At 68.4% G+C, this 27,875-nt stretch overlaps 2 protein-coding genes across 2 annotated transcripts; one reads left to right on the forward strand and one right to left on the reverse strand.

Moving 5' to 3' along the window:
* The first annotated feature begins 23 nt into the window (after positions 1–23).
* PSRC1 (proline and serine rich coiled-coil 1) lies at positions 24–2,642 on the forward strand. Its single transcript, XM_030465641.1, is given in 9 exon segments — positions 24–55; positions 984–1,034; positions 1,144–1,201; positions 1,464–1,749; positions 1,751–1,808; positions 2,001–2,171; positions 2,256–2,420; positions 2,526–2,581; positions 2,583–2,642. Coding segments are annotated over 8 exon segments (870 nt in total). The 5' UTR covers positions 24–55; positions 984–1,018.
* Positions 2,643–3,581: 939 nt separating this feature from the next.
* Positions 3,582–27,875, reverse strand: CELSR2 (cadherin EGF LAG seven-pass G-type receptor 2). Its single transcript, XM_030465322.1, is given in 37 exon segments — positions 3,582–3,609; positions 4,177–4,341; positions 4,343–4,397; positions 4,486–4,722; positions 4,944–5,090; positions 5,192–5,274; positions 5,769–5,899; positions 5,990–6,112; positions 6,577–6,703; positions 7,165–7,241; positions 7,337–7,449; positions 8,297–8,471; positions 9,027–9,227; positions 9,869–9,995; positions 10,565–10,741; positions 11,014–11,221; positions 11,443–11,586; positions 12,045–12,228; positions 12,806–13,015; positions 13,355–13,449; positions 13,763–13,864; positions 14,270–14,453; positions 14,593–14,713; positions 15,045–15,186; positions 15,407–15,581; positions 16,295–16,408; positions 16,517–16,702; positions 17,047–17,213; positions 17,609–17,734; positions 18,121–18,284; positions 18,836–18,993; positions 19,544–19,632; positions 20,015–20,130; positions 20,583–20,805; positions 21,750–22,439; positions 23,869–24,121; positions 24,123–27,875. Coding segments are annotated over 37 exon segments (9,570 nt in total).

The following is a 27,875-nucleotide window of genomic DNA, read 5'->3' on the forward strand; positions in this document are numbered from 1 at the left end:
CGCAGGGCCACGCCCCCTTCCCCAAACCACGCCTCCCCCTCCGCGCGCGCGGGCGGTGAGTGGAGGGGGGGGAGGGGGAGCGGGAGGGGGGGGCAACGGGGAGGGGGGGGGGACAGTGCGGGGACAGGGGGGACACTGCGGGGACAGGGGGGACACTGCGGGGACAGGGGGGGCAATGGCACCCTGGGAGCGGGGGGAGGGGATGGGAACCCCCGCTGTGGGGATTGGAGCCCCCGCTGTGGGGCTGGGGATGCATCGGAATTGGGATAGGGGCTGGGACCCCCGGTTTGGGGCTGGGACCCTCAGTTTGGGGTTGGGACCCTCGTTTTGGGGCTGGGACCCTCCGGGGAGCGGCTGGGACCCTCCGGTGCGGGGCTGCGGATGCACCGGAATCGGCGTGTGGGGCCGGGACAGCCCGGTGGGGACTGGGACCACCCCGGTGCGGGGCTGGGATGCATCGGGATAGGGGCTGGGACCCCTCGATGTGGGGCTGAGGACTCCCCAGGATCAGGGTGTGGGGCTGGTACACCGCGGTGCGGGACTGAGAACCCCCGGTGTGGGGCTGGGGGTGCACCGGGACCGGGGTGTGGGGCTGGGGACCCCGGTGAGGGGCTGGGACCCTTCGGGATCGGGGTGTGGGGCTGGGGACCCCTCGGAGAGCAGAATAAGGGGCTGGGACCCCCAGAGATGGGTCTGGGACACCCCAGTGTGGGGCTGGGCACCCCCCGGTGTAGGGCTGAGGACCCCCAGGCAGCGGAGTGAGGGGCTGGGGGTGCCCCGGGTGGGGAGCACGGGGGGTCCCCGGTTCGTCCCCCCAGGCTGTGCTGGCGGTGCCATCCCCGGTGGCACAAAGCCCCGATTGTCCCTGTCCCCGGGTGCTGGCTGGTGCCACCGGGGCATCCCGTGGGAGGTCGGGGACACCGGGGGGGGTGGTTTGGGGACATAGAGGGGGCCGTGGGTCACCCCCCCCTCGCCACCGGCAGCTCCTGTGCCAGCAGCGTGGGCCGAGGTGGAGGCGATGGCCGAGGAGCAAGGTAGGACAGTGCCACATGTCCCCCGTGTCGTCCCCGTGTCCCCCTCGTGTCCCCCCCGGTGCTGGGGACCCGGGGGCTCACCCCAGGTGTGTGTCCCGTCCCCCCCCAGATGTCCGCTTTGTCACCGAGGAGAGCTTCGACTTCGGGTTCCTGTCCCCTTCTGACAGGTGAGGCAGGGACCGGGGGATTTGCCACCCCATGGCCAAGGTCCCGGGGGACATCTCAACCCCCGTGGGACATCACCCGTGACTGGAGCCCTGGGGGACACGGGGGACATGCCAGTCCCGTGGGCTGTGTCCTGGGGGGGCGGGGGGGACCAAGGTGTCACCCCAGGGGTAGGGGTTTGGGGGACACGAGGGACGTGCCGCCTCCTGGCTGCATCCTGGGGGACACGGGGGGTGGGGGCTGACACCGTCCTTACCCCCACAGCCGGGAGGAAGAGGATGAGGAAGAGGAGGAGCAGAGCCCGGGGGGGGCCGGGGGGGGCAGCGGGCGCTGGAGCCCCCTGAGCGGAGCCCGTCTGGAGGAGATGATGCGTGAGGCCACCAGGCTGGCGGCACAGCTGGAGCGGTGTCACCTCCCCCCCGCGCAGCCCCCAGACCCCTCGGACACCCCCCGCAGCCCCCGCAGCCCCCGCCGCCAAACCTTCGTCATCAAGGACAGCCCCGTGCGGGCGCTGCTGCCGACGGTGGAGCCCCGGGGACCCCCCCCCGCCACCCGACCCCCCCCCCAAGCCCCGCGGTGCCACCGCTGCCACCAGTGTCCCCAGCACCCGGAAGGTAGGGGGCACCTCAAATGTGGGAGGGGGGGGTTCCCACCCTAAAACCCCCCCTAAAACCTGTCTGAGGGGGGGGGGGGCTCCAAATGCCGCCCTCGTGTCCCCAAGAGGGACACTGAGCCCCCCCCCCCGCTGTGGTCACCCACCCAGCAGTGTCCCTGTCCCCCCACCCCTCTGCTTCCAGGTCTCCCCCAGCTGTCACCCCACAGCAGCACCGAAGGGACCCCCCGGAGGCAGGGTGCTCCCCCCAAGCCGGGTGGGTGCCCCCCGGCCTTGCCCCCCCCCGCAGGGGGCTGTGACCCGCGGTAAATCCGAGTCCCCCCGGGTGGGGACATCAGGGACCAGCACTGCCGGGGGGGGTGGGACACGGGGCTGGGGACAAGGACGAGGACGGGGACGGTGTCCCCCCCGCGGCCCCCCCGCACCTCCCCCTCTCTCCTCAGGACAACCCAAGCTGAGGGGGGGCACCACCCCCCTGCCCCCACCCCCCACTCGCCAGCCCCCCCGCAGCAGGGTCACCGCTGTCCCCTCCGGTCACCCCCCCGCCCCCAGTGCCATCCCCAAGGCCCCCGGCCGGACCCCGGCGGGGGGGACACAAGCACCCAGAGGTAAGGACGGGGGCTTGGGGGGGGGGGGGAGAACACAGAATGGGGGGAACACAGCGCCCCCCCCCCCCGTGCCTCAGTTTCCCCATGGCTCTCTCCCCATTGCAGGTTCAGGGGCAGCACGGGGGCCCCCCCCGGCCGCTGGCTCAGGGTGCAAACCGGGCCCCCCCCCCCAGCCGCCTCCGCCCCCCCCGGAAGGCAGCGGTGAGCAGCACCCCGAGGTGACCCCCCCACCCCATCCAGAGGAGCTCGGGGTGCCTGGGCCCCCCCCTCTTCCCCCCTGCCCAAAATCCTGTTGGGTGAAAAAGGAGGGAATGGGGGAAACAGGAGGGGGGGAGGGCACAGACCTGTCCCCCCCCACTCCCAGGATGAGGCAGAGGCACAGGTTGGGTTTTGCTTTAATTACAAAAGATCAGCAGTAGGAAACCCCCCCTCCCCCCCCCCCAGAGCCCCCCCACCACCCTGAGGTCCCTCACCGCCCCCCCAACACCCACTCCTATACTGGGGGGGCAGCAAAGTATTGAGGGGGGGCCCAGACATCCCTGCACACCCCAACTGATCCCTGGCCCCCACCTGGGGGGGGTTGGCACCGAAGGGGGGGGTGGGGGGGCATAAATCCTTTTTTTTTTTTTTTTTTTTTTTTTTTTTTTCATTTTTTTTTTTAAATAAAACCCTCCACCGGGCTGGGGGGGCTGCGGGTGATTTAGGGGGGGTGGGGGCACAACAGGGGTGGAGGGGGGCACCCTATGGCCTCAAACCCCCTCCCCCCCATCACGGTGCTATGGGGGTGGGCAAATCCCTGCCTGGATCCCGAGTGCAAAGTGGGGGGGTTCTGCCTGTCTGTGCCCCCCTCCCCTCCGGTGTCCCCCCCCACCCCAAGCTCTGTCCCAGTGTCCCCAGTGCAGTGGCACAGGCGGGGGGGTCCCGGGGGTCCCCGTTAGATGGAGGTCTCGTCGCTCCTGGGGGGGACACACACAGACACGGACAGAGAGACGGGTGGGGGGGTGGACATGGGGGGGGGAATAAAAAACCAAGGCAGGTGGATGTGTGATGGGGGGGGTGCCAGGGTGCCCTCTGCCCCCCCAGCACCCAGTGCTCACCCAGGGAAGGGGGGGATGGAGGAGGTGAGGAGGGGGGGGGCAGGAGCCCCCATCCCCCCATGGGTTAATGGAGAAAATTAAAAAAAAGAAATCTGGGTTGGGGGGTGGTGGGAAGGAGAGAGGGGGGGGTTAATGCTCGTGGGCAGGGAGACCCTCACCCCCCCCCCATTCCCACTGCAATGACACCTCCGGAGTTCCCCCCCCCCCCAAACCACCATGGGCACCCAAGGGGCACCCCGACACCCCCTGTGCCCCCCCCCAAAGGACAGCCCCAACCCCCTCCCCCCGTGGGCAGTCCCCAGCAGCCCCCCCTTGAGCCCAGGGGCACCCAACAGCCCCTTCACCCCCCCGGAGCACCCACTGCTCCTCCTGAGTCCCCCACCCCCCCACAGGACCCCCCGCAGCCATCGACCCCCCCATGTTCACCCAGCAGCCCCCCCATGGGCACCCACCACAGCTCCCAGAGACCCCCCCCACCTGGACCCCGGGCGACCCCCTTCCCCCCCCCAGCACCCATCAACCCCCCCTACCCCAGGGGCACCCAGCACCCCCTGAGGAACTCCCTGCTCCCCCCAGCAGCTCCCGTGCCCCCCCCACCTCAGGCACCCCCGAGCCCCCCATGGGCACCCCCGTTCCCCCCCCCGTGCCCCCCCACTCACTCGGAGCCTGAGGAGTCCCCATCGGCCGTGCCCGCCCGCACGCTCATGGCAATCGGTGCGCGGCCCCGCAGCTGCTCCTGGAGGCTCTGCCGGGGGCGGGGGGCGGCCGGGACCCCCCCCCTGCTGCCTTCACTGCCCGAGGAACCCGGGGGGGCGGCGGGGGGGGCGAGGGGCACTGCCCCGCTCGCTGATGGGGGGCAGCCCCTTCTTCTTCAGGATGCCTGCGGGCGGTACCCAATGTTGGGGGGGGGGATCAGCCCGGTGCCCCCCCCCCCCCTTCCCGCCCCCTCCCCCCGAGGCCTCTCGTACCTTTGTGGGGGTGGGGCAGGGGCAGCAGGGGGGGGTCCCTGGGCAGCGCTTGACCATTCAGGTGGGGGGGGTCAGCCCGGAGGGTGCCGGGGTCAGGCCTGGGGGGGTGTCCCTGCCCCCCCCCCGCCGGTTCTACCCGCAGGGGTTCGCTGCCCCCCTGCCCCTCGCTCTCACTCGCCGTCGTTGTCATGAACTCGCCGGGCCAGTACGGTCGCCCCGGGGCCACCAAAGTGTCACCTGCGGAGGGGCGGGGTTGGGGGGTGCTGGGGTGGGGGCGGCGAGGGACCCCCATAACCACTGGGTGCCCCCAGAGAGGGGGAGGAACCCCCCACAAATCACTGTGTCTCCCTCAGGTACCCCAAGTAGGGTTAGAGACCCCCCCCTCTCTCCACTGGGTGCCCCCAGACAGGGGGAGACCCCCCCCACCCCCTCCCCCGAGTGCCCCCTGGTTGTGTTACCAGGCCCGGGGGCAGGGGGGGGCCCGGGCAGGGGGTCCCAGCCGGGGGGGGCCCCCTCGTCCTCGCTGTCGGAGGAGCGGGAGGAGCCGCAGGAGCCGCTGCCCTCCTCCTCCAGGGAGATGTCACTGTCCGAGTCCGTGTCCGGGTCTGGGGACACACACGGGTCAGGGGTCGCCAGGGACACCCCCCCACCCTGCTCCCTGTCCCGCCTGAGGCCGGGCACGCTTGTCACACGGGTGTCCCCCTACCCTCGGGCTGCTCCGGGGTGTCCAGGAAGAGCCCCCCGGGCTCGGGCAGTGGCCCCGGGCTGCCCGCCAGCCCCGAGTCCTCCCTGCGGAGAGGGGACCCCCCCACCCCCAGAGTGCTGGCACCCAGGCACCATGCCACCCTGTCCCCGTGCCACCACCCCATCACCATAGCACCCCCCCACCCCACCGCGGTGCCTCCGCACCACATTGCCACCTTCCTGCCACCCCCCACCCCATCACAATGTCACCTCACCACCCAGCACCCAACCATGATGCCACCAACCACCCCCCCACAATGCCACCCACTCCCTTGTCACCATTCTGTCTCCCGCCCCGTTCCGTCCCCCCTCCATCCCGCTCCCCCCCCCCGTGCTGTCTCCCCTCCCATGCTGCTCCCCCCCCTGGTGCTGTCCCCCCCCGCGCTGCCCTCCCCGTGCTGTCCCCCCCTACCTTGTCCCCCCCTCCCCGTGCTGTCCCCCCCGCCCTGTCCCCCTCCCCATGCTGTCCCCGCCCCCATGCTGTCCCCCCCGTGCTGTCCCCCCCGTGCTGACCCCCCCCCGTGCTGACCCCCCCGTACCTCCTCACGAAGGGGATGTAGCTGTGGTGGCTCTTGCCCGAGCGCGCGGTGCTGTGCAGGGACCCGCTGGAGCCACCCCCGGGACACGGGGACAACCGCCCCGCCACGTAGGTGCTGTCACAGCCATAGGCCTGCCAGAGGACAGGGACACCGGGCTGGGGGGCTGTCCCCGCCCCCCTGATCGCCCCCCCACCCGTCCTGGGTGTCCCCCTGGCACTCACAGGAGTCAGGGTGGCCTTGGTGGCCATGGCGGGGTCGGGGCGGTGGCACTGGGTGCAGCTCAGCCGCAGGCTCCTCCGCACCTCCTTGCTCAGCACCACGCAGAAGAGGAAGATGAGGGGGCCCTGGGGGGGCAGATGGGCATGGGGGGGTACAGGGTGAGAGGGCAGCCTCTGGCCGCAGACCCCTCCCCCCAAGCTCACGGGGTGCCCCCCATCAGCACCCTGAGCAGAGCAAGGGATCCCCCCTGACTGCTGGGTGCCCCCACCCCCGATGCTCCAGACTGCGTGATGGACCCCCCTGGGTGGGGGGCGTAAGGGGCTCTGGGGGGGCTCTGGAGGGAGTTCTGGGGGCTCAGGGGGCCTGAGGGGGCTCAGAGAGGCTCTGGGGGGATCCTGAGGGGTAACAAAAGCTCTGGAGGGGCCATAGGTGCTCCAGAGGGGTCAGGGGGTCTCTAGGGTGGGGGGCCCTAGGGGGGTCTTGGGGGATCAGAAGAATGATGAAGGCTCAGAGGGCTCTGGGGGGGTTATGGGGATCTGGTGGGGTCCCGAGGACTCGGGGGGGGGGGGTTCCTGGGGTGCTCCCACACCTGCAGGCAGTTGCTGATGGCGAAGAGGTAGTGCAGGAGGAGGGCATCGCTGTTAACGGAGAGCAGGGCCAGGAGCCAGGCGAGGCTGGGCAGGGCCAGCAGGACCCCCGCTGTCTGCACCCCCCGTCTGTGGGCAGCACGTCAGGGACCTGCACCCCCTGTCTGCACCCCCCGTCTGTACCCCCCGTCTGCACCCCCCGTCTGTACCCCCCGTCTGTCTGCACCCCCCGTCTGTGGGCAGCACGTCAGGGACCTGCACCCCCCATCTGTACCCCCCGTCTGTACCCCCCGTCTGTCTGCACCCCCTGTCTGTGGGCAGCACATCAGGGACCTGCACCCCCTGTCTGTACCCCCCGTCTGTCTGTACCCCCCAGCTGCCTGCTCCCCCTGCCTGCCCCCCATGCTTTGCCCCCCCATGTGTTCCCCAGCCCCCCACAACTACCCCCACCCATAGGTGCTCCCCCCACCACGCCCTTCTCAAGGACCCCCACCCATAGATACCCCATCTCCCGTGCCACCCATGTCTTTGCCCCCCCACAGCCCTCCCCCCCCCAAAGGTGCCCTCCCACAGGTGCCCCCCCGACTCACGCCCTGCCCTTCCTCTCGCAGCCCGGGGGGGTCACACAGGTGGCCCTGGCCGCCAGCACGAGGAAGCAGATGCAGACCTGGGGAGCAGAGGGGTGAGGTGGGGGGTGCCACCCGGGGGTGCCACCCAGGGGTGCCCCGGGGGTGTGTCCCCCCCCAACCCCCCCGTACGCACGGCCACGGCGCAGGCGATGGGTCCGGCCAGGCTCCAGACCAGGCTGTCGTGGATGGAGAGCCAGCAGAAATCGGGGTTCCCGTAGCCCTGGGGGTCCAACCCCACCGCCAGCCCTGCCCCACGGCACCTCAGGGGCGGGGCCAGCGCCAGGGGGCGGGGCTAAGGGAGGGGCGGGGCTATGGGAGGGGCGGGGCTAATGTGGGAGGGGAGGGATAAAAACCGGGGGCGGGACTAAAATGGGAGAGGTGGAGCCAACACAGGGGTGGGGCTAAGATGGGCGTGGCTAACGTGATGGGGTGGGGCTAACGTGATGGGGTGGGGCTAATGTGATGGAGGCGGGGCTAAGACGGGAGGGGCAGGGCTAATCACAGGCACGCGGTGTGGTGGGTGTGGTAGGGGGCGTGGTCCAAAAGGGCGCGGTCAAAAGGGGCGGTTACTAATGAGGGTGTGGTCAAGTGTGGGGGCGTGGTTAAAGCATTAGGGCGTGGTTATGTTAATGAGGTGTTGGTGTTAGGGCGGGGTTATGGCACGTGGGAGGGGCTATGGGTAGGGGTGGGGGCAAGGTTTTAGTGGGCGTGGCAAATGGGGCGCAGTTGTAGCATGGGCGGGGCTATAATCAGGGGTGGAGCTTGGGGGCGGGGCAGGTATGGCTGTGGGGGGAGGGGCAGAATGGGGGTGTCCAGGTCAGGGGGCGGGGCTCAGATCACCTCTAGGGGCGGGGCTATCGCCAGGGGGCGGAGCTCTGGTCGGGTTTAGGGGCGTGGCCAGGGCCAGATTCAGGGGAGGGATTTGAGTCAGAATTTGGGTGGGGGGCTGTGGGGGGGCAGGGGGGGCACGGCCGGGGTTAGGGTCAGAATGAAGGGCGGGGCTAGGGCCAAGCTTAGGGGCGGGGCTATGTCCAGGGGCGGGGTTAGGGTGGGTGTGGTCGGGGGGGGAGTCCTGCCGGGGGTCTCTGCTCACCCGTGATGACCGCGGGCAGCCCCCAGCCCAACACGTGGTAGAACCGCATGGGCCCGCGGTCCACGTGCCGGGGTTCGCTGCGGCGCCGGTAGAGATGCAGCCCCTCCAGCAGGGCCCAGCCCACCGCGCTCATGTAGAGGAACTGCAGCAGGATGGCCACCACCGTGCAGGCCAGCTGCACCCCCAGTGTCACCTCCTGCCCCCGGGACACCCCCCGGGGACACGCACCCCCACTCTGAGACCCCCTCCCCGTGCCACCTCCCGACACTCCCACCCTGCGACCCCCACCCCCCTTTGTGAGGCTCCACTTGCTTTAAGACCCCCACCCCTTTCAGGACCCCCACCCTCTTCGAAAGAACCCGTCCCCCTTTAATTGGCCCCCACCCCCCTTCGGGACCCCCACCTGCTTTGCAAGCACCCACCCCACCCTCTTTACCTCCACCCCCTGCAAGCCCACCGCTCCCCCTTTAAGACCCCCCAACCCCTTTTATAGCCCCCACCCTCTTTCAGACCCTCTAACCTGTCTTCAAGACCTCCACCCATTTTATAGCCCCCACCCCCTTTGATAGCCCCCACCCTCTTTCAGACCCCCACCCCTTTCAAGACCCTCATCCCCCTTTAAGACCCCCCGTCTTTTTCAGCCCCCACTCCTCCAACCCATTGTAGCCCCCCCCCCCAACGCCCCTCTGCACCCACAGAGCCCCCCACCCCCCCGCGTCCCCCCCCGCACCGGCAGCTCAGCCTGGTTGATTCCCAGCAGGAACACGAGCTGGGCCAGCAGCAGCGCGGTGGCTCCGTGCCGGCGGATGCTGTGGCGATTGGAGCGGGGTCCCCGCGGCACCCCCAGGGCCAGCACGGCCAAAGCCAAACCCGCCAGACCCACCCCCAGCGAGGCCTGGGTCAGGGCAGCCAGCGGCAGGACAGCCCCGCTCTGAGGGACACGGGGTCAGCACGGGGACACCCCGGGGACACGATGGGGACGTGTCCTGGGGATGTGCCACAGACACGGCACACAGCGGGGGGACACTGGGGACACGCTGGGGACACACAAGGCACACATCTCGGGCAGACCCTGGGTACACCCCAGGGACATGTCCTGGGGACATGCCAGGGACACAACACACAGCGGGGGGACACTGGGGACACGCTGGGGACACACTGGGGACACACTGGGGACGTGCCCTGGGACATGACAGGGGTACACCAGGGACATGCGTGGGACAAACTGGGGACACACCAAGGAACACACTGGGGACACACCTGGGACATACCCTGGGGACACGCTGGGTACATGCTAGTGACATGCCTGGGGGTACGTCTAGGGACACACCAGGAGCACACAGGGGACGCACTGGGGACAGGCCTGGGGACACACCGGGTCCCCACCCCTTCCACCAAGCCCTGACCCCCTGTCCCCCCCCATCACCCCTTGTCACCCCCAGCCCCACCCCGGGCTGGCACCTCCTGCCCAGCCTGGTGCCACCATGTCCCTGCCGACATCCCCAGGGCAGGGCCCATCCCCGGGTCCTCCCGGGTCCCCTCCACGCCCCCCCACGTCCCCCCATGTCCCACCTCACGGCGGGAGATGTCCATGAGGACGGCGAAGCTGGTGAGGTGGTGGCACTGGCAGCTGACGTGGGTCCGGTTGCGGAACACGAGGTGACAGCCCCGGGCAGACCAGCCTCCCGCGACCCCCGCCCTGTGAGGGACCCTCAGCCACCGAGAGGACACCGAGGGGACACCCCCAGGGCCACCCAGCCCACCCTCAGCCACCGCCAGGACAGCCCCGGGGACACCCATCACCTCCAGGGACACTCCTGGGGACACCCATGCTCAGCCACCATGGGGACACCCCACAACCCCAGGGACACCCACTGCCACCGTGGGAACGCCTACCCCTGGGGACACCCACAACCTCTGGGAACACCCACCTCACTCTGTCCCTGGTGTCCCTGTCCCTAGTGTCCCTGTGCCCCCCGCCCCCACCAGTGTTTCCCCCGTGTCCCTCTTCCCTTCCTGTCCTCCCTGTGGTGTTTTTGTCCCCAGGTGTCCCCTGCCCCTGGTGCCTCTGTGCCAGGTGTCCCCCATGTCCCCCTGGTGTCCCCTGTCTCCCTGGTATTCCCATTCCTGTCCCCAGGTGTCCCCTGCCCCTCGTGTCCCTATCTTTGTCCCTTCCAACGTCACTCTCGTGTCCCCATCTCTGTCTCTGGTGTCCCCTGCCCCCCAGTGTCCCTCTCCCCGCTGTCCCTGTCCCCGCTGTCCCCTCACCGCAGGGAGTGGTTCCAGAACACGCAGACGGGTTTGCTCCTCTCCCGGGTCTCCAGCAGCCGGAACTGGAGGGTGAGGGGCTGGGCCAGGACCCGCGGCCCCCCTGAGCCCCCCGCCCCCCCCGCCTGCACGCTGATGCTGACCACCGGCGTGTTGATGACCGGGCGCTTGGGGACCCTGGGGACAGCGGGTCAGGGACCCCCCGAGCACCCCAAAACTGTCCCCATGCCCCCCATGGACCCCCACCATCCCCCTGTGCCCCCCATAAGCACCCCCAGCCCCCTAGGGATACCCCCCAGCCCCCCATGGGCACCTCAAACCCCTCTCCCACCCCCCTGTGGCCCCCCCCATGCTCCCCATGGGAACCCTAACGTCCCCCCCCAGAGCACCCTCCATGGGCCCCTGCACCCTTGTGCTCCCCCCCTTCATTTCCCCCCCCCGTCTGTCACCTGAGGCTCCGCTTGTCACTGTCGTAGCGCGGTGGCAGGAGCCCAGCCAGGGTGCGGTAGATGATGACGCTGGCGATGGCCTGGCCCTCACCCAGGGACGGGTGTCGCTTGCGCCGTGTCACCAGGGTCACCTCCCCCTCCCCACCTTCCTCCTCCTCTGAAGCCTCTTCAGCCTCCTCCTCCTCCTCCTCCTGCCCGGCGGGGGAGACTGGGGGGGGAGTGGGGAGGTGGGGGGAGTGTCCCCAACCCCGCCAGCCCCATGGCCACATCAGGGTCCCCAACCCCGCCACCCCTACCCTGGGGTCACCACTGCTGCCCGCCCTATGACCACCCTGATGTCCCCACTGCCACCCCTACCCCGGGGTGTCCCACCCCAGTGTCCCCACCCCTGCCAGCCCATGGATGTGCCCAAGTCCCCCCCAGACTCACGCCCGCCCTGGGGGGCCCAGAAGACGCTGTCGGGGAGGATGACGGTGGTCTCCAGGTCTGGGGGCTGCTCCCCCCGCAGTGCCTCGTACCGTGGCAGCCGGGTGCCCGCCACGCTGCCCCTGGCCAGACGTACCACAGACACCACTGCGGGCACCAGGACACTGTGTCACCCTGGGCACGGTGTCACCAGGGTGCTGTGTCACCCCGGGCACTCTGTCACCTCAGGCCAGACCCCTGTGCCCAGTGCCCGCAGCCCCTGGCACCCCTGGGGCAGATCCCTGTGTGGGTGTCCCCTGGACACACGCGTGTCCCTTGGGTATGGTGATGGTGTCCCTGCCACCAGGCACATCCCTCCTTGGGGACACACGTGTCCTGAGGGACAGCCATGTCCCCAGCCCTGTCACACGTCTCCCAGCACATTCCCATATCCCCAGCACACACATGTCCCCAGCACACACGTGTCCTCAGGCACACACATGTCCTTTGGACACACACGTGTTCCCAGGTACACCCCATGTCATGTCCTCAGCACACGGTGTCCCCAGCCCGCGGTGTCCCCAGCCCGCGGTGTCCCCAGCCCAGTGTCCCCAGCCCGTGCTGACCGATGTTGGGGGTGACGATGGTGAAGGGGCTCAGGTAAGTTTGGGGCATGTTCTGGGCCAGGGCTCTGGCGTAGTCCTGGAAGTGCTGGAGCAGCCAGGCCGTGCCCCCCTCTGTCTGCTGGATCAGCTCCCAGTGCCGCTTGGTGCTGGGCTCCAGCAGGGCGCTGCCCACCCGCAGCAGGTTCTGGGGGGGCACACGGGGTGGGCGATGCCCAGGGTGCCCCCATCCTGCCCGAAGAGCAGAAGGACCCCCCCCTCCTCCCTCTGTTTCACCCCCCTGGCACCCCTGGGACCACCTGAGCCCCACCCCACAAGGCTCCAAGGGCTGGGGTGCCCTGAACCCCCAGATGAAGGGGTGCCCCCCCACACCCCCACATTTGGGCAGGGGGTCCCTTTGCCCCCCTTCCCTAGAAGGTTCCTTGGGCTGGGGTGCCCTGATCCCCCCACTCCACCTAAATGGGTGCCCCCCACCCCAGGGGGTCCCCTCCCTCCCCCACAAACTCCGGAAGCTGGGGAGCCCTGACCCCCCCACTTGAAGGGGTGCCCTCCCCCCACACACATTTGGGAAGGGGGTCCCCTCCCTCAGCTCGATGGGCTGGGGTGCCCCGACCCCCCCCTCAGCGGTTGCTCCCTCCCCCGGCACTTGTTCCCTGCCCAGGGGGTGTCCCTCCCCTTGGCATCCAACCTCCCGCCCCCGGGGTGCCCCCCACCCTGTCCCCTGTCCCCGCCCTGTCCCCACCCTGTCCCCGGGCTGTCCCCACCTCTGTGAAGTGCACATCCTGGGTGGCCGCCAGACGGAAGCCCCGCTGGCGACTCTCGTGCCGCAGTAGCCCGGTGGCCAGCCCGTACGCCAGCCTCAGGTCACTGCCCCACAGCGGCCCCGCCACCCCCGTGGCCTCGCGCAGCTGCCGGGCCACCAACCGCGACTGTGCGGGCTCCAGCCGCCACTCCTCCCGTGACAGCCGCTCCGCCTGGGGACACGGGTGGCACTGGCCCCGGCTCCCCTTCGTCCCCATGTCCCCATCCAGCTCACATCCCCGTATCCCTGTCCCCGTGTCCCTGTGTCCCCCATCCCCATGTCCTTGTCCCTCTGTCCCCATGTCCCCACTCCCGTTCCCATCCTCTGTCCCAAACCCCATCTCTCCCCATCTCCATGTGTCCCCATCTCTCAGTGTCTCCACTCCTGTGTCCCCATTGCCATTGCCCTGTCCCGGTGTCCCCTGTCCCGGTGTCCCTGGTCCCCTGTCCCCGTGTCCCCTGTCCCCTTGTCCCCGTGTCCCCTGTCCCCTGTCCCCGCCTCCCCAGCTCACCCAGGCACGGAGGTTGCTGAAGGCGAGGGAGCTGCAGTTGAAGAGGTTTGGGGGCAGCCACCCCTTGTGCTCGTCACAGTGCCGCAGGGCTGTCCCTGTGGGGACATCGCTGTCACCACCCTGCCCCAGCAGGGACACCAGCTCGCCCCAGCTCCGTGCCACCCCCTTGTCCCACCTCAGATCTGTCACCCTCCCTGTCTGTCCCAGCCATGCCACCATTGTGTCACCTCCCCCTGCCCCATCCCAGCTCTGCCACCATGGTGTCACCACCCTGCCCCATCTCAGCAGAGCCACAGTGTCACCATCCTCCATGTCCCTGTGGGGCCACTACAGTGTCACCCCTCAGTCCCATCCCAGCAGTGCCACCACCGTGCCACCCCCACCCTGTCCCTGTGTCCCCCCACCTACCAACAGAGCCCTTGGGGCAGGGGGCAGCGGCTGGCAGCCCGAAGCGGGTCCGGGGCCACCAGATGCTGGCCTCGATGGCACGGGGACAGCTGTCATAGTTGACTGAGGGACAAAGCAGAGCATCACAGCAGGTGACAGCAGAGTGCCAGCAGGGACACTCAGGGTGACAGCAGGGACATGCCACTGCTGGCACCCAGGGTGCCACGTGTGGCAAAAAGGGACACTAAGGTGACAGCAGGTGACACAGGGTGACAGTGGCAGCTGGTGGCTGGCACCGAGGTTGACAGAAGGGTGACATGGAGTGACAAAAGGGTGACAGCAGGGTGGCAGCAGGTGCCAGTGGGGTGCCACAGGGTGACAGTGGCAGCTGGTTGCCAGCGCCCAGGGTGACAATGAAGTGACAGAGGGTGACAGAGGGCCACAAAAGCCGACAGGAAGGTGACAGTGGGGTGCCACAGGGTGGCAGCAGGTGCCAGTGCCATAGGGTGCCACGGTCCCCGTCCCCACCTTCGCAGCCGCTGGCTGTCACCTCGGCGAAGGGATTGTCACAGCGGTCACAGTGGCGGCCGATGACCCCGGCCTTGCAGGGACACTGCCCGCTGGCACGGTGACAGCGTCGGGACAGGGACCCGGTGGGGTAGCACTCACAGGGCAGGCAGGACCCGCTGCCCGCAGGACGGTAGTGGTTCTCCTGGGGGGGACACACAGTGAAGGTCCCATAGGGCCACCACAGGCACCGTCGGGACCAGCAGGGACCAGCAGGAGACAGCAGGGGACAGCAGGGACCAACAGGGACAAGCAGGGGCCAGCAGGGGCCAGCAGGTCCCCACCTTGCAGTGACACTCGCCCGTCGTCTTGTTGCAGTCGGGGTCGAAGCCTTTGGTGACATCGCAGCTGCAGGGCCCGCAGGTGGGGTGGCCCCACCACCCCCGGGGACACGGTGGGGACTCCCTGGGGACAGACGGGGGTGGCAGGGGACACACACACACCTCCCCTGTCCAGCCATGGCCACCACGTCCCCTGCGCAGCCACCACGTCCCTCGCGCAGTCACCACGTCTCCTGCATGGCTGCTATGGCTCTTGCACGGGCACCGTGCCCCCCCGTGTGCCCCCCGTGTCCCTTGCATGCTCCCTGTGCCCCCTCATCCTGCTCCTTGCACACCCACCATCCCTTGCACAAGCACCATGCGTGTCCCTTGCACTCCCTGTCCCCATCGGGGGGGTTGGGGCCAATCCCAGGGTGGGTGGCACCATCATGTTCTTGTCCCCTGGTGTCACTCACTTGTGCTCACAGTAGGGCCCAAAGTGTCCCTGGGGACAGTGACAAGTGTAGCCGTGGGCCGTGCCCGGCTGGCGCGTGCAAGTGGCCGGGGGCTGGCAGGGGTTGAGGGCACAAGCGCTGACACAGTTGTCACCAAAGTAGCCTGGGGACAAGGACAGGCACGGTTGGGGACAGAATGGGCAGGGGGGGTCACCAGGGAGGGTGGCAGTGACCCAGAAGATAATGACAAAGGGGTGGCAGTGTCATGGGGACGGGAGTGGCAGTGACCAGGGAGGGTGGCAGTGCCCTGGGGACAGTGACAAGGGGACAGTGACAGGGAGGTGGCAGTGCCAAGGGGACAGTGCGGGGTGTCTGTTGCTCACCCGGGTGGCAGTGGCAGGAGAAGCTGTCCCAGTTGTCACTGCAGGCGCTGTGGGGGGGACAGGGTCCCCCGGCACAGGGGTCGGGCAGGTCACAGCCCCCCTCCACGGCCACTCGTGTTGCCGCTGCCACACTCAGGGACACCGCGTTGCTGGACGTCTCACCCACGCGCACGCCCTGCGTCACCCCCGGTGTCACCCCCGGTGTCACCCCCAGTGTCACCCCAATGTCACCCTCCCTGCCAGCCCAGCCTCAGTTTCCCTCGCTGGAACTCGGGTTGTCCTGTGGCTCCCCCAGAGGTCACACTGTGCCCCTTGCCCACCTCCCTGTCCTCAGGCCCTGGGGTCATGTCCCCATGTCCCACACCCCATGTCCTTGTCCCCATGTCCTGTGTCCCCATGCCTTGCACCCACACCCATGGCCCCGTGCCCACGTCCTCACATCCAATCGATGTCCCCTATGCCCATGTCCCCACACCCCTGTGTCCCCATACCTCCATGTCCCTGTGTCCCCGTGTCCCCACACACCCACGTCCCCAAGCCCCTGTGTCCCTGTGTCCCCATGCACCGGTGTTCCTGTGTCCCCACATCCCCATGTCCCTGTGTCCCCATGCCCCCCATGTCCCCACACTCCTATGTCCCCATGTCCCCCATGTCCCTATGTCCCTGTGTCCCCATATCCCCATGTCCCCATATCTCTGTGTCCCCATGCCCCCCATGTCCCCACATCCCCATGTCCCTGTGTCCCCACACCCCCATGTCCCCGTGTCCCCACGCCCCCCATGTCCCCACCTCCCATGTCCCATGTCCCCATATCCCCATGTCCCCATGTCCCATACCCCCATGTCCCCATGTCCCCATGTCCCCGTGTCCCCACGCCCCATGCTATACCTGCAGGCACCCTCGGAACCCCTCCTCCACGATGTCCCCGTCCCCGTCCCCTCCCCCCAGGCTCAGGCTCCGCAGCCGCAGCCCCTGCAGCTCCCCGGCCACATCGGCCACCGCCTGCGGGGACAGAGCGGGGGGGACACACATTGAGCGGGGGGAGGGGGTGTGTAGGAGGGGGAGACCCAACCCCGGCCTCAGTTTCCACCCCCCCAGCCCCCAGCCCACCTGGTGGCGGCCGTAGTCGAGGATGAGGATGAGGAGGGTGGCGGGGGGAGGTCGTCCCGGTGCCCCCCGCAGCTCCAGGGCCAGGTGGTGCCAGGTGCCATCGGTCACCCTGGCGTGGGGCAGGCGCAGCCAGGCCAGGCGGGAGCCCCCCCCCCAGACCCCCGCCTCCACCTGCCCCTCGCTCAGCTGCAGAAAGGGACTCGGTGACCCCCCCGCGCTGGGGGGGACAACCTCCCCCCCTCCCCCGAAGAGGGGCACCCCCCCTGGCACTGCCACCCCCCAGGGCAACACCGCCAAAGCAGCCCCCCCTCCTCCTCAAGGAAATACCCCCCGGGAAAATGCCCTCCCCCCCATGGGCAATACACCAATCCCATCCCCCCCCGGGTAATATTCCCTATGCCAACCCCCCCATGGCCATAGCCCTCCCCGGGGTATCCCCCCCTCTGCCAATTTCCCCCCCCCGGGGTAATTTGCCCCACGTAAACACTGCCGCAGAGCAATGACCCCTCCATGCTCCCCCCCGGGCAGACCTGGATGCTGATGGTTGCCCCTGGGCCAGCGCTGGCCCGCACGAGTGTCCCGCGGGGGTGTCGGGTGCGGAGCATGAACCCCAAGTGCCAGGGCAGGGAGAGGGGCAGCGCCAGACCCCCCCAGGACAGACGGCTGCTGCCCAGGAACCGCTGCGGACCCCCCACTTCTGCGGGGACACGGGACACGGGGGCGTGGGGGGAATGACACCCCCCCCCCCCCACAAAGACCCGTGAGCCCCCCTTGTCTGCCACCCCCCCCAGACAAACAGCTGCTGCACAGGAACCTCTGCGGACCCCCCCCCCACTGCAGGGACACGGGGACGGGGTGGGGGGGCAGGGGGATGCTGACCATCCCGGAACCCCATGGACCCCCAACCCCCCTTGTGGGGCTGCCCCATCCTCCAGACCCCCGTGGACCTCCCCCCAGGCCCCCCAGGCCAGGCAGCTGCTGCCCGGGTACCGCTGCAGACCCCCCCCTCACATCTCTGTGAGGACATGGGGATGTGGGGGGGCTGCCGACCCCTTCCCCACGCCCCCCCGTGCCCCCCCGTCCCCCCGGTACCTTCCTGGCAGGTCTTGCCCCCGAATCCCGGGGGGCAGATGCAGGTGAAGCTGTCCCAGTGCTGCTGACAGCTCCCCCCGTGCTGGCAGGGGCTGGGGTCGCACAGCGGCTTCTTGGCGGGGCAGCCTGGGGGGGGACACCCGCGACACGGGGCTCGGACCCTGGCACCCCCCAACCCACAGCCAGGGGCATCGCCCCACAGCTCTGGGACCCCCTAAACCCATCTCACCCCCCCACCGTGACACCCCCACTCCACACCCAGGGGCACAGCCCCACAGCCCTGGCACCCCTAACTCCACACCCCACACCCAGGGGGGCACAGCCCCCATCCCCACATCTATGGGGCTGGCACCCTCTAACCCCACACCCTCACATCTCAGGGGCACACCCACCCCCCCCTCCATCTCTCCATACAGAGGACACAGCCCCACACCCTCACATCCCTGACCCCCTCGCCCATCCCCTCCCCGCCCCACATCCTGGTTCTGGTTCCGGTCCCGCCCCGGTCGCACCGGGCTGGGTCCCGTTATTGGCGATGAACGCGGCCATGTCCACGGGGCGCTGATCGATGTGGAGGTGCCGCATGCACCCCACGAAGTGGCGGCTGCGGATGGGGAAGCTCTCGGGCAGGGTGGGCACCCCCCCCAGCAGCAGCGGCCCCGTCAGGTCCAGAGACCTGCAGAACCCAGCGTCACCCCCGGGACACCCCACCCAAAGGATCCCCAGGGACCCCCCCCATGCCACGGGACCCCCAGGGACCTCCAAGGGGCCTCAAAGGGACCCTCCACCCATGGGACCCCAAAAATCCCCAAGGAACCCGCAGGGAACCCCTCACCCACGGGACTCTCAGGAACCCCCAAGAGTTGCCCAAGGGACCCCCCCGCCCTCCCCTCACAGGGAACACAAGGGACCCGCAAGGCAGTCCCATGGGATACCCCAAAAGGAATCCCTAGGGACCCTGCACTCATGAGGACCCCAAGGCAGCCCCCACGCACCCCCCCACCAATGGGGTCCTCAAGATACCCCCAATTAACCCCCAACCCCTGCATCCACCTATAGGGACTCCCAGGTGATCCCTCACTCATGGGGACCCCTGGGGACCCCCAACTCCCCATCAGGACCCCAGTGGATCTCCCCCCAATCCGTGGGGACCGCAAGGGACCCTCCACCCATCCCATCATCCACCTATGGGGACCCCCAGACCACCACCCCTGGGCCCCCCCTCACTTCTTGCTGCCGCTCTGGGTGCCCTGGGCAGCACAGGAGTAGTTTCCCAGGAGGTGGCCGAAGCGCAGGGCCATCCCGGTGTCACAGTCATCCACTGTCACCACTGCCACCTTCTGCTCCGAGGGGCCCTGGGGCAGCCCCGAGCGGCCCAGCACGGGCTGGGGGCAGCGCCTCAGTCTCCTCCTGAGCCCTCCAACCCCACCGCCCCCCCTGACCCCCACCCCTCTGTCTCCCCACGCCCTGAGCCCCACTCCCCATTCCCCAATCACCCCCCTGCTCCCCTTCCTCCCTGCCCCCCCAGGTCCCCTCCCTCCAGACCCCTGACTCCCCCACACTCCCCTCCAGCCCCCGACCTCCCCCCATTCCTCCCTCCCATCTTTTTCCGTTTCCGTTTCCTAAACCCTCTTCCTGCTCCCCCTCAGCTTCCCAACCACCCCCCCGTTCCCCTCCAGCCCCCCATGTCCCCCCACTCCCCTCTGTGCCCCACAACCAACCCCCCCCCACACTCCCTTCCATCCCTGTTCCCCCCAAACTCCCATCTCCAGACCCCCAGGTCCCTGCCCCCCATTCCCTTCCATCCCTCTGCCTTCCCCAATCCCTCCCCACATCCCCCAACCCCCCCCGTTCCCCTCCACCTCTGCACCCCCCTGCCCCTCTTCTCTGCCCCCAACCCCCCCTCCTCTATTCCCCCAAACCCTCCCCCCCCACCTTGTTGTAGTAGTGGAGCTGGACCCGGTGCCACTGCCCATCACTGACCCCCCCCGGTACGAAGGGGGACACCGTGGTGGTGGTCTCACCTGTGGGCACCAGCACGTGGGGCAGGGGGCACGGCCCGGGGGGGCTGGGGGACGGGGGGGGGGGCAGGCAGAGGGACTGGGGGTGCCGGTGCTGGGATGCAGTGCCAGGGACAGGACACAGGGGGTGCAGTGGCAGGGCTGGGGTGTCCGGGGTGCAGCGCTGGGGTGCAGTTTTGGGGTGCAGTGTTGGGGTGCAGCGCTGGGGTGCAGTGGCGGGGTGCAGTGTTGGGGTGCAGTGTTGGGGTGCAGCGCTGGGGTGCAGTGTTGGGGTGCAGTGTTGGGGTGCAGTGTCGGGGTGCAGTGTCGGGGTGCAGTGTTGGGGTGCAGTGTTGGGGTGCAGCGCTGGGGTGCAGTGTTGGGGTGCAGTGTCGGGGTGCCGTACCTGCAGAGAAGCTGAGCTGCAGCTGCTCACTGACGATCTCCAGTGCCACGAAGTCGTGTCGCTCGTTGAAGCGCCCGTTGTAGAGCAGGAGCCCGTCCCGCTCCCGGGTGGCAAACCTGGGGACAAGGGACAGGGACAGCTTGTCACCCCCCCACCCCCCCGGAGATCAGGATGGATCCTCGGCCCCACAGCCCCACCCCCTGCCCCAGCAATGGGGTACACAGGAACCCGTCCCCCAGGGTGATGTCCAGGGGGCACCCAGCACCCCCCCCTACATCCCATGAGACCCATCCCCCCCACCCAAAGGGTGTCCACAGGACACCCATCACCCCATGGGACACCCCCAGCCCCACAGCCCCAGGCGATGCTGAGGGGCACCCCCCACCCCCCACCCCATGGGACACCACCCATCATCCCCCATCCCAAACAACACCTATGAGGCATCCATCACCCCCACCCCAAATGATACCCAAGGGGTGCCCATCACCCTCACCCCATGACCCATGGGACCCCCCCTGCTCCCTGGGCCCCCCCTCTCCTTTCCCCCCAGCCCCTCCCCGGGGCTCACGTCAGGGCGAGGGTGAAGTGGAAGCGCTGGCGGAGGCCACGGAAGGTGAGGAAGGAGTTGGGGGGGAAGCTGCGGGTGCTCATGGTGCAGAAGGGTTTCTCGTAGTGCCCGGGGGGGCACTGGCAGCGGAACCCCCCCACCAGGAGGTTCAGGCAGGTGCCCCCGTTCCTGCAGACCCCCGGGGCGCATCGCCCCCCCCGGGCGCTCAGCTCGCAGCGTTCCCCTGCAGGAAGCACAGCTGGGACCCCAGCACCCCAAAAACTGCGGGGTGGGAGGGTGGGGGAGTAGGGACCCCCTCTCCCCATCACCCCCCCACCCCCCCATCAACTCCAGGGTGGCTTTACCTCCAGCTCTGTCACCATGGCAACCACCACCCATCACCATGGCAACTGAGACACCCACACCCCCTCTCCCCAGCATCCCCTCCCCCACTGCTGGCACCCACCCCACCCATGGGTGTCCCCTGGGGTTCCCGGGCGGACAGAGGTCTGTCCCCAGTGCCACCAGTCTCCCAGTGACTGGGAGATGTGTTCCTGTGATGGGGGCCACCACTATGGGGACAGCATGTGACCACATCCCCAGGCTGTCCCCAGGGTGGCTCCAAGGTGCTCTCCCACGCCCGGTGTCCCCAGGGTGACCCCCACCCCCCCTCACCCCGACCTCAGGCACGGACCCCATTGGAGTGGAGAGACAGAGGTGACAGGGAGGGGACCAGAGATGGTGATGGGATGGGAGGAGAGGAGAGAGGGAAGAGGTGGAGACAAAGGGGAGGGATGGAGAGATGGAGGGATAGAGGGATGGAAGGACGGAGGGAGGGAAGGAGGGGGGGGGGGGGGGGTGGGTGGAGGGATGGATGGATGGATGGAGGGAGGGATGGAGGGATGGAGGGAGGGAGGGAGGAAGGGAGGGATGGAGGAAGGGAGGGATGGAGGGAGGGATGAATGGATGGATGGATGGATGGATGTAGGGATGGAGAGATGGAGGATGGATGGAGGGAGGGAGGGAGGGAGGGATGGAGGGATGGAGAGATGATGGGGATGGACACCAAGAGCAAGGGATGGAGTGATGGATGATGGTTGAAGAGGAGCTGTTTGCAGGGCTGCTAAGGCTGCAGACCAAGAGGACAGTGTCCCTTCGGAGGGTGTCAGGGTGTCCCCAGGCTCTCACCGGTGAAATCCTGGTGGCACTCGCAGGTGTAACCCCCCTCCCGGCTCCGGCAGCGCCCGTTGTCCCCGCAGGGGCTGGAGTAGCAGAGGTCGATCTCGGTCTCGCAGTAATCCCCGGTGAAACCGGGGGGGCAGCGGCAGCGCAGGCCGGGGACGGGGCGGATGGGTCGGAAGAGGATGGTGTCTGAGGCCAGGAAGGGAGCGGAGCTGTCGAACTGCAGGACGGAGACGCAGCGCATGTAGTTCTCACAGGGCTCCCGCAGGCAGACGTTGTCATCGAACGGGAGGACGCGTTGGGCAGAGATGGCAGCCAGCAGAGAGCGGTTCAGGTACAGCCTCTCCTGAAGCTCCTCGGAGGAGAAGAACCTGGGGACACCACCACTGCCACCACCGCCACCACCGCCACCGCCCCGCGCCCCGGCCGCCGGTGGCAGCAGCACCGAGAGGCTGACGTTGAGGATTCGGGCGTCTGTCCCCACGTCCGTGTCCGTCTGGATGTTGAAGAGGACGACGCGGTGGCGAGGGGTGGCCAGGACGGTGGCCACCCCCTCCAGGAAGAGGCTGAGCAAGGGGGAGAGGAAGCGCTCCTGGGACATGTTGGCCAGGCGCAGGGTGATGCTGCTGCTCAGCATCTCGTCCGTGATCACCGTCACACGCAGCGTGCACTGGGCCGTCGCGCTGTGCACCCCGTCTGGGAGGGGGGGACAGGGGACAAAGGGGTCAGGGATGGTCCCCGTGGCCACCGCAGGATGGAGAAGGCACGGGGGGCACCCGCTGTGATGGCCACCATGGGATGGGGAAGGGGGACCCATCGTGATGGTCACCAGAGCATGGGGATGGGGCACCCATCCTGGTGGCCACCACAGGATGGGGATGGGGCACCCATTCTGATGGCCACCATGGTGTGGGGACAATGCTGTCTGGATGGCCACCATGAGATGAAGATGACACTGGGACACCCATCACGATGGCCACCGTGGGGTGGGGACAGCACTGGCTCTGGGGCACCCATTGTGATGGCCACCACATGGGGGGTACAGTGGTGGCTACAGGGCACCCATCTTCCTCTTCCTCCTCCTGTCCTGGGGTACAGATGGGGAGGGGGTGGGCAGATGGACAGAGGGAGCATGGGGCCGGGAGGGAGGGGGTGACGCTGGGGGGTGGCCAGGGGCCGGGGCTGCCTGGTGGCCCGTGGCCGGTGGCTGAGGGGGGGGTTGCCATGGCTGCAGCCGCGGGGGCCCAGCTATGGCCGGAGCCTTTGTTCCCCTCCTGGCTGTCCCTGTGCTGAGGGGGGGCCTGGGGGGCTCCCTGCCCCCACCCTTTGTGCCCTGGGCCCCCCCCTTTGTGCAACTGGAGCAGGGAGGGGGGTGTGGGGAGGGTGATGAGGGACACGTGGCTGGGGACAAGGGACACCACGATATGGCCGGTGCCTCAGTTTCCCTCTCCCACACTTAGGTGACCCCCCCCTGGCTGCCCTCCCAGTCCAAACCACACTGAGCATGACCCCCCCTTCGCCCCTTCCCACCAGGGTCCCCCCAGCAGAGGTGCCAAGACCCCCCCAAACTCAAACACCAGACCTGTGGCCCCACAAAAAAAACCCCAAACAAGCACTGGGGGCTGTGAAAATTACGGTACCAGGACCCCCCCAAAACTGCCCCAGCCCCTGAGACCCCAGAATTCACCCACGGCCCCCCAATAATCCAGCCCGGACCCCCCCACCAGACTGTGCCCCCCCAACACATGCGATGGGTCCGGCCTTCCCCCCCCCCTGAGCCACACAGTGAGGTGCCAAGACCCCCCCAAAATGAAATCATGAGGTCCTGCCCCCCACCTCAGATGCTGCTATAGGGTCCTGAACCCCCCCAAACCATATTCCCAAGGGTACCGGACCCCCCGACACCCCAAGGATGAGACAGGGGTGGGGATGGAGAAGGGGGTGCTGGGGACCCCGAGTGCCACCAATGGGACATCTGGGTTGGGGGGGGCAGCATCTCCATCCCCACCACCCTCCTCCACCCCAGGAGATGGGCTGGTGGGACCCCAAACCGCCTCAACGCCACCCAGAAGAGACGGGGGCCACCCCCAAAGAGCTTCCGCGGCCCCCCAGGTCTTCTTCTTACCGGAGACAGAGACCCTCATGACGGCCTCCAAGGGGCGGTTGTTGTCCAGGGCGGGGCTGAGGCGCAGGTCCCCGCTTTTGGGGTCCAGCAGCACCAGGTTGAGCTCGTTCCCCTGCTCAAAGGTGTAGGTGAGGCTGTCGGAGACGTCGGGGTCGTGTGCCGGGACGCGGCCGATCACCCCCCCGGGGAAGCTCCCCGAGCGGTTGGTGATGTAGTTGTTGAAGAGGATCTCAAAGTTCTTGAGCTGGGGGGGGGTTGTCGTTGGCATCACGGAGGCGGACGTGGACGGTGGCCCGGCTGACCAGGGGGGCTGAGGTGGCCTGGACCACCATGACGTACTCGGCCTTGGACTCGTAGTCCAGGTCGGCCAAAGCGGTGAGTTCCCCGGAGAAGATATCCAGCTGGAAAACCTCAGGGATGTTTCCTTCCACGATCTGGTACATGATTTGGGCATTGGTGCCCTCGTCGGGGTCGGTGGCCGTGATGCGGGCGACCACCAGCCCGATGGGGCTGTTCTCCTCTATGAAGATGTCAAACTCGTCCCGCTCAAAGACGGGCGGGTTGTCGTTGACGTCCAACACCGTCACTTGGATCTCCACCGGCGTCCGCTTGGCCGGGACCCCCTTGTCGACAGCGAAGGCCCTCAGGGTGTAGAGGGGCACGTTCTCCCGGTCGAGGCGGCGCAGAGTGCGGACGATGCCCGAGGTGGACTCGATGATGAAGTCCCCGTCGCCGTCGTCGCCCCCTTGGAAAGTGTAGAAGACTCTGCCGTTGAGTCCCGAGTCGCGGTCAGTGGCGGAGACCTGGAGGACGCTGGTGAAGGCGGGGACGTCCTCGTAGACAGAGCCCTGGTATGAGTCGCGGAGAAACTGGGGGGCGTTGTCGTTGACGTCGCTGACCAGGATCTCCAGGTAGGTGGTGTCGGACTTCTGCGGGATGCCGTTGTCCCGCGCCGTGATGGCCAGGGTGTAGGACACCTGGTCCTCGTAGTCCAGCTCCATCTGGGTGGTGACGGCGCCGGTCTCAGCGGCAATGCAGAACTGCGGGATGCTGTCCTCCATCAGGTAGGTGATGCGGGCGTTCTCCCCCGTGTCCTCATCCGTGGCGCTGATGACCACCACCGTGGTGCCCACCGGACGGTCCTCGTTGATGTTGACGGTGTAGTGGGAGCTCTGGAAGACGGGCCGGTGGGTGTTGGCATCGGTGACGTTGACGATGACCTGTGCGGTGTCCTGGCGGGTGCCATCAGAAGCGGCGATGGTGAGGAGGTACTGGCGCTCCAGTTTGTAGTCCAGGGGCAGGGCGAGGGAGATGAGGCCCCCCCCGCTCTGGCTGGTGATGGAGAAGCGGTTGCGGGTGTTGCCGCTGGAGATCTGGTAGGTGATGACGCTGTTGGCATCGCGGTCAACGGCGGATACGGTGAGGACGCTGGTGCCCACCGCCGCGTCCTCGTTCAGGCGGGCACTGTACTCCCGTTGGGTGAACTCGGGGCTGTTGTCGTTGACGTCCAGGATGGTGACACTGACGCTGGCCGAGGACACCATGGGGGGGTTCCCCTGGTCCTGAGCTTCTACCCCAAAGCTGTAGAAGTCCACTGCCTCCCGGTCCAGCTCGGAGGCCACCACGATCCACCCGGTGCTGTTGTTGATGGTGAAGGGGAAGCCCACACTGGTCTCCAGCAGGGTGTAGACCAAGCGGCTGTTGTCACCCGAATCAGCATCGATGGCTTGAACGTGGATGACGGAGTAGCCCACCGGCACGTTCTCCAGCACGGTGGCCTGGAAGGGGGTGCTGACAAAGATGGGAGCGTTATCGTTGACATCCAACACTTGGATGGTGACCAAGCCGCTGATGTTGGAGAGGGGGGGGCGGCCGCCGTCCTGCGCCCGGATCCGCAGGGTGAACTCCTTGCTGACCTCGTAGTCCAAGGGGGTGACCACGTCCAGGGCTCCCGTCTGGGCATCGATGTAGAAATGCCCACGGGTGTTGCCGCTGACGATGCTGTAGTGCACCAGGGCGTTGCTGCCCTTGTCGCGGTCGGTGGCCGTCACCCGCAGCACGGCCGTGTTGGGCGCCACATCCTCGGGGACCTGGGCCACATAGCGCTTCTCACTGAACTGCGGCGCGTTGTCGTTGTCGTCCTCCACGGCGATGCGGACGGTGGCAGTGGAGCTGCGGGGCCCCGGCTCCTGCCCTTGGTCCACGGCCTCCACCAAGAGCTCGAAGGCCTCCACCTCCTCGCGGTCCACGGGGCCGCGGGTGCGGATGACGCCCGAGCGGGGGTCGATCTCGAAGACCTCGTTGGCGCCGCCGGCATTGAGGAGGCGGTAGAGGACGTTGGCGTTGGGGCCCGCGTCGCTGTCGGTGGCCCTCACCGTCAGCACCTCGTAGCCCACCTCCAGGTTCTCCCGCACGCTCTCCCGGTACTCGGGCTGCTCGAAGGCCGGGTCGTGGTCGTTGGCGTCGCTCACCGTCACCGTCAAGGTGGCCATGGCGCTGCGCCGGGGGGTGCCGTGATCCACCGCCGTCACCCTGAAGACGTGGGTGCTCTTGCTCTCCCGGTCCAGGGGGGCGGCGGTGGCCACGGAGCCGCTCAGGGGGTCCATGGAGAAGAGGGCGTCGGAGCGGCTGTCGAAGAGGGCGGCCATGGCGTAGCGCAGCCTCCCCGCCTCCCCCTCGTCGGGGTCGACCGCTGTCACCTGTGTCACCGGGGTCCCCGCCGGGCGGTTTTCGGGCACCGAGGCCTGGTAGCTGGAGGGCTGGAACTGCGGCGCCGCGTTGGGGCTGCGGCGGGGACGGCTGCCAGCCACCGGGCTACTGCTGGCCCTGAGGGGGGGCATGATGGCCCCAGGGACCACCATCTCCTCAGTGCTACCGGTGTCCCTGGGGACTCTCCCACTTTGTCCAGTGTACCCAGTATCCCTGAAGTCCCCAGGGACTTTCCCAGTCTCCCCAGTGTCCCTGGGGACTTTCCTGCTGTCCCTGGGGACGCTCCCGGTGTCCCCAGTACATCCAGTATCTCTGTCTCTCCTGGTGTCTCCGGGCACTTTTCCAGTCTTCCCAGTAGATCCAGTGTCCCTGGGGACTCTCCCAGTCTCTCCAGTGTCTTCAGTATCCCTGGTGTCCGTGTGGCCAAAGTCCCCAACGTCCCCAGTGCTCATCCCGTCCCCGGTGCCCATAAGGACACCGCTGTCCCCAGTGTCCCCAGTATCCCTGCCACTCCTGGTGTCATCAGGGACTGGAACGCTCCCAGTCTCTCCAGTATCCCCGCCACATCCAGTGTCCCCAGCGCCTCCAGTGCTTGCAGTGCCTCCAGTGTCGCCAGTACATCCAGTATTCCCAGTATGTCCAGTGTCCCCAGCGTTTCCAGTGCTTGCAGTGCCTCCAGTGTCCCCGGTGTCCCCGTGGTCTTTCTCCCCCGCGCTGTCCCCGGGATCGCTCCCGCAGCCGCCGCTGTCCCCGGTGCCGCTGGAGCTGCCGCTGTCCCCGGTGCCGCCGCGGGGATGGAGCGGCGTTGGGACGGAGCCGGGCGGGCAGGTACCGGTGCCGATGCCGGGGCTGGTACCGATGCCGATGCCGCTGGCAGTGCCTTGGTCAGGGCCGGTGCCGGTGAAGGTGGCGGAGCCGATACCGGCGCCGGTGCCGATGGCAGTGGAGGTGGCGGGGCCATTGCCGGGCCCGGTGCCGATGTTGGTAAAGGTGGAAGGGCCGATACCGAGGCCGGTAGCGGTGCCGATGCCGGTGGTTGCGCCGATGCCGGTGCCGGTTCCGGCGGCTGTAGCTGTGGAGGTGTCAATAGCTGTGCCGGTGCCGGTGCCGGTGGCTGCGGCGGAACCGATGGAGGTGCCGGTACCGCGGCCGATGCCGGTGCGGGTGCCGATAGCCGTGCCGGTGGCTGTGTCTGTGTCGGTACCGGTGTCGGTTCCGGTGGCAGGTCCCGGGGGCAGCAGCAGCAGCAGCAGGAGCGGCAGTGGCGGCGGGGCCCGGCGGGCGGGCCGAGCGCCCAT

This window comes from Calypte anna, chromosome 26 (assembly GCF_003957555.1).
Source record: "Calypte anna isolate BGI_N300 chromosome 26, bCalAnn1_v1.p, whole genome shotgun sequence".
Taxonomy (NCBI): domain Eukaryota; kingdom Metazoa; phylum Chordata; class Aves; order Apodiformes; family Trochilidae; genus Calypte; species Calypte anna.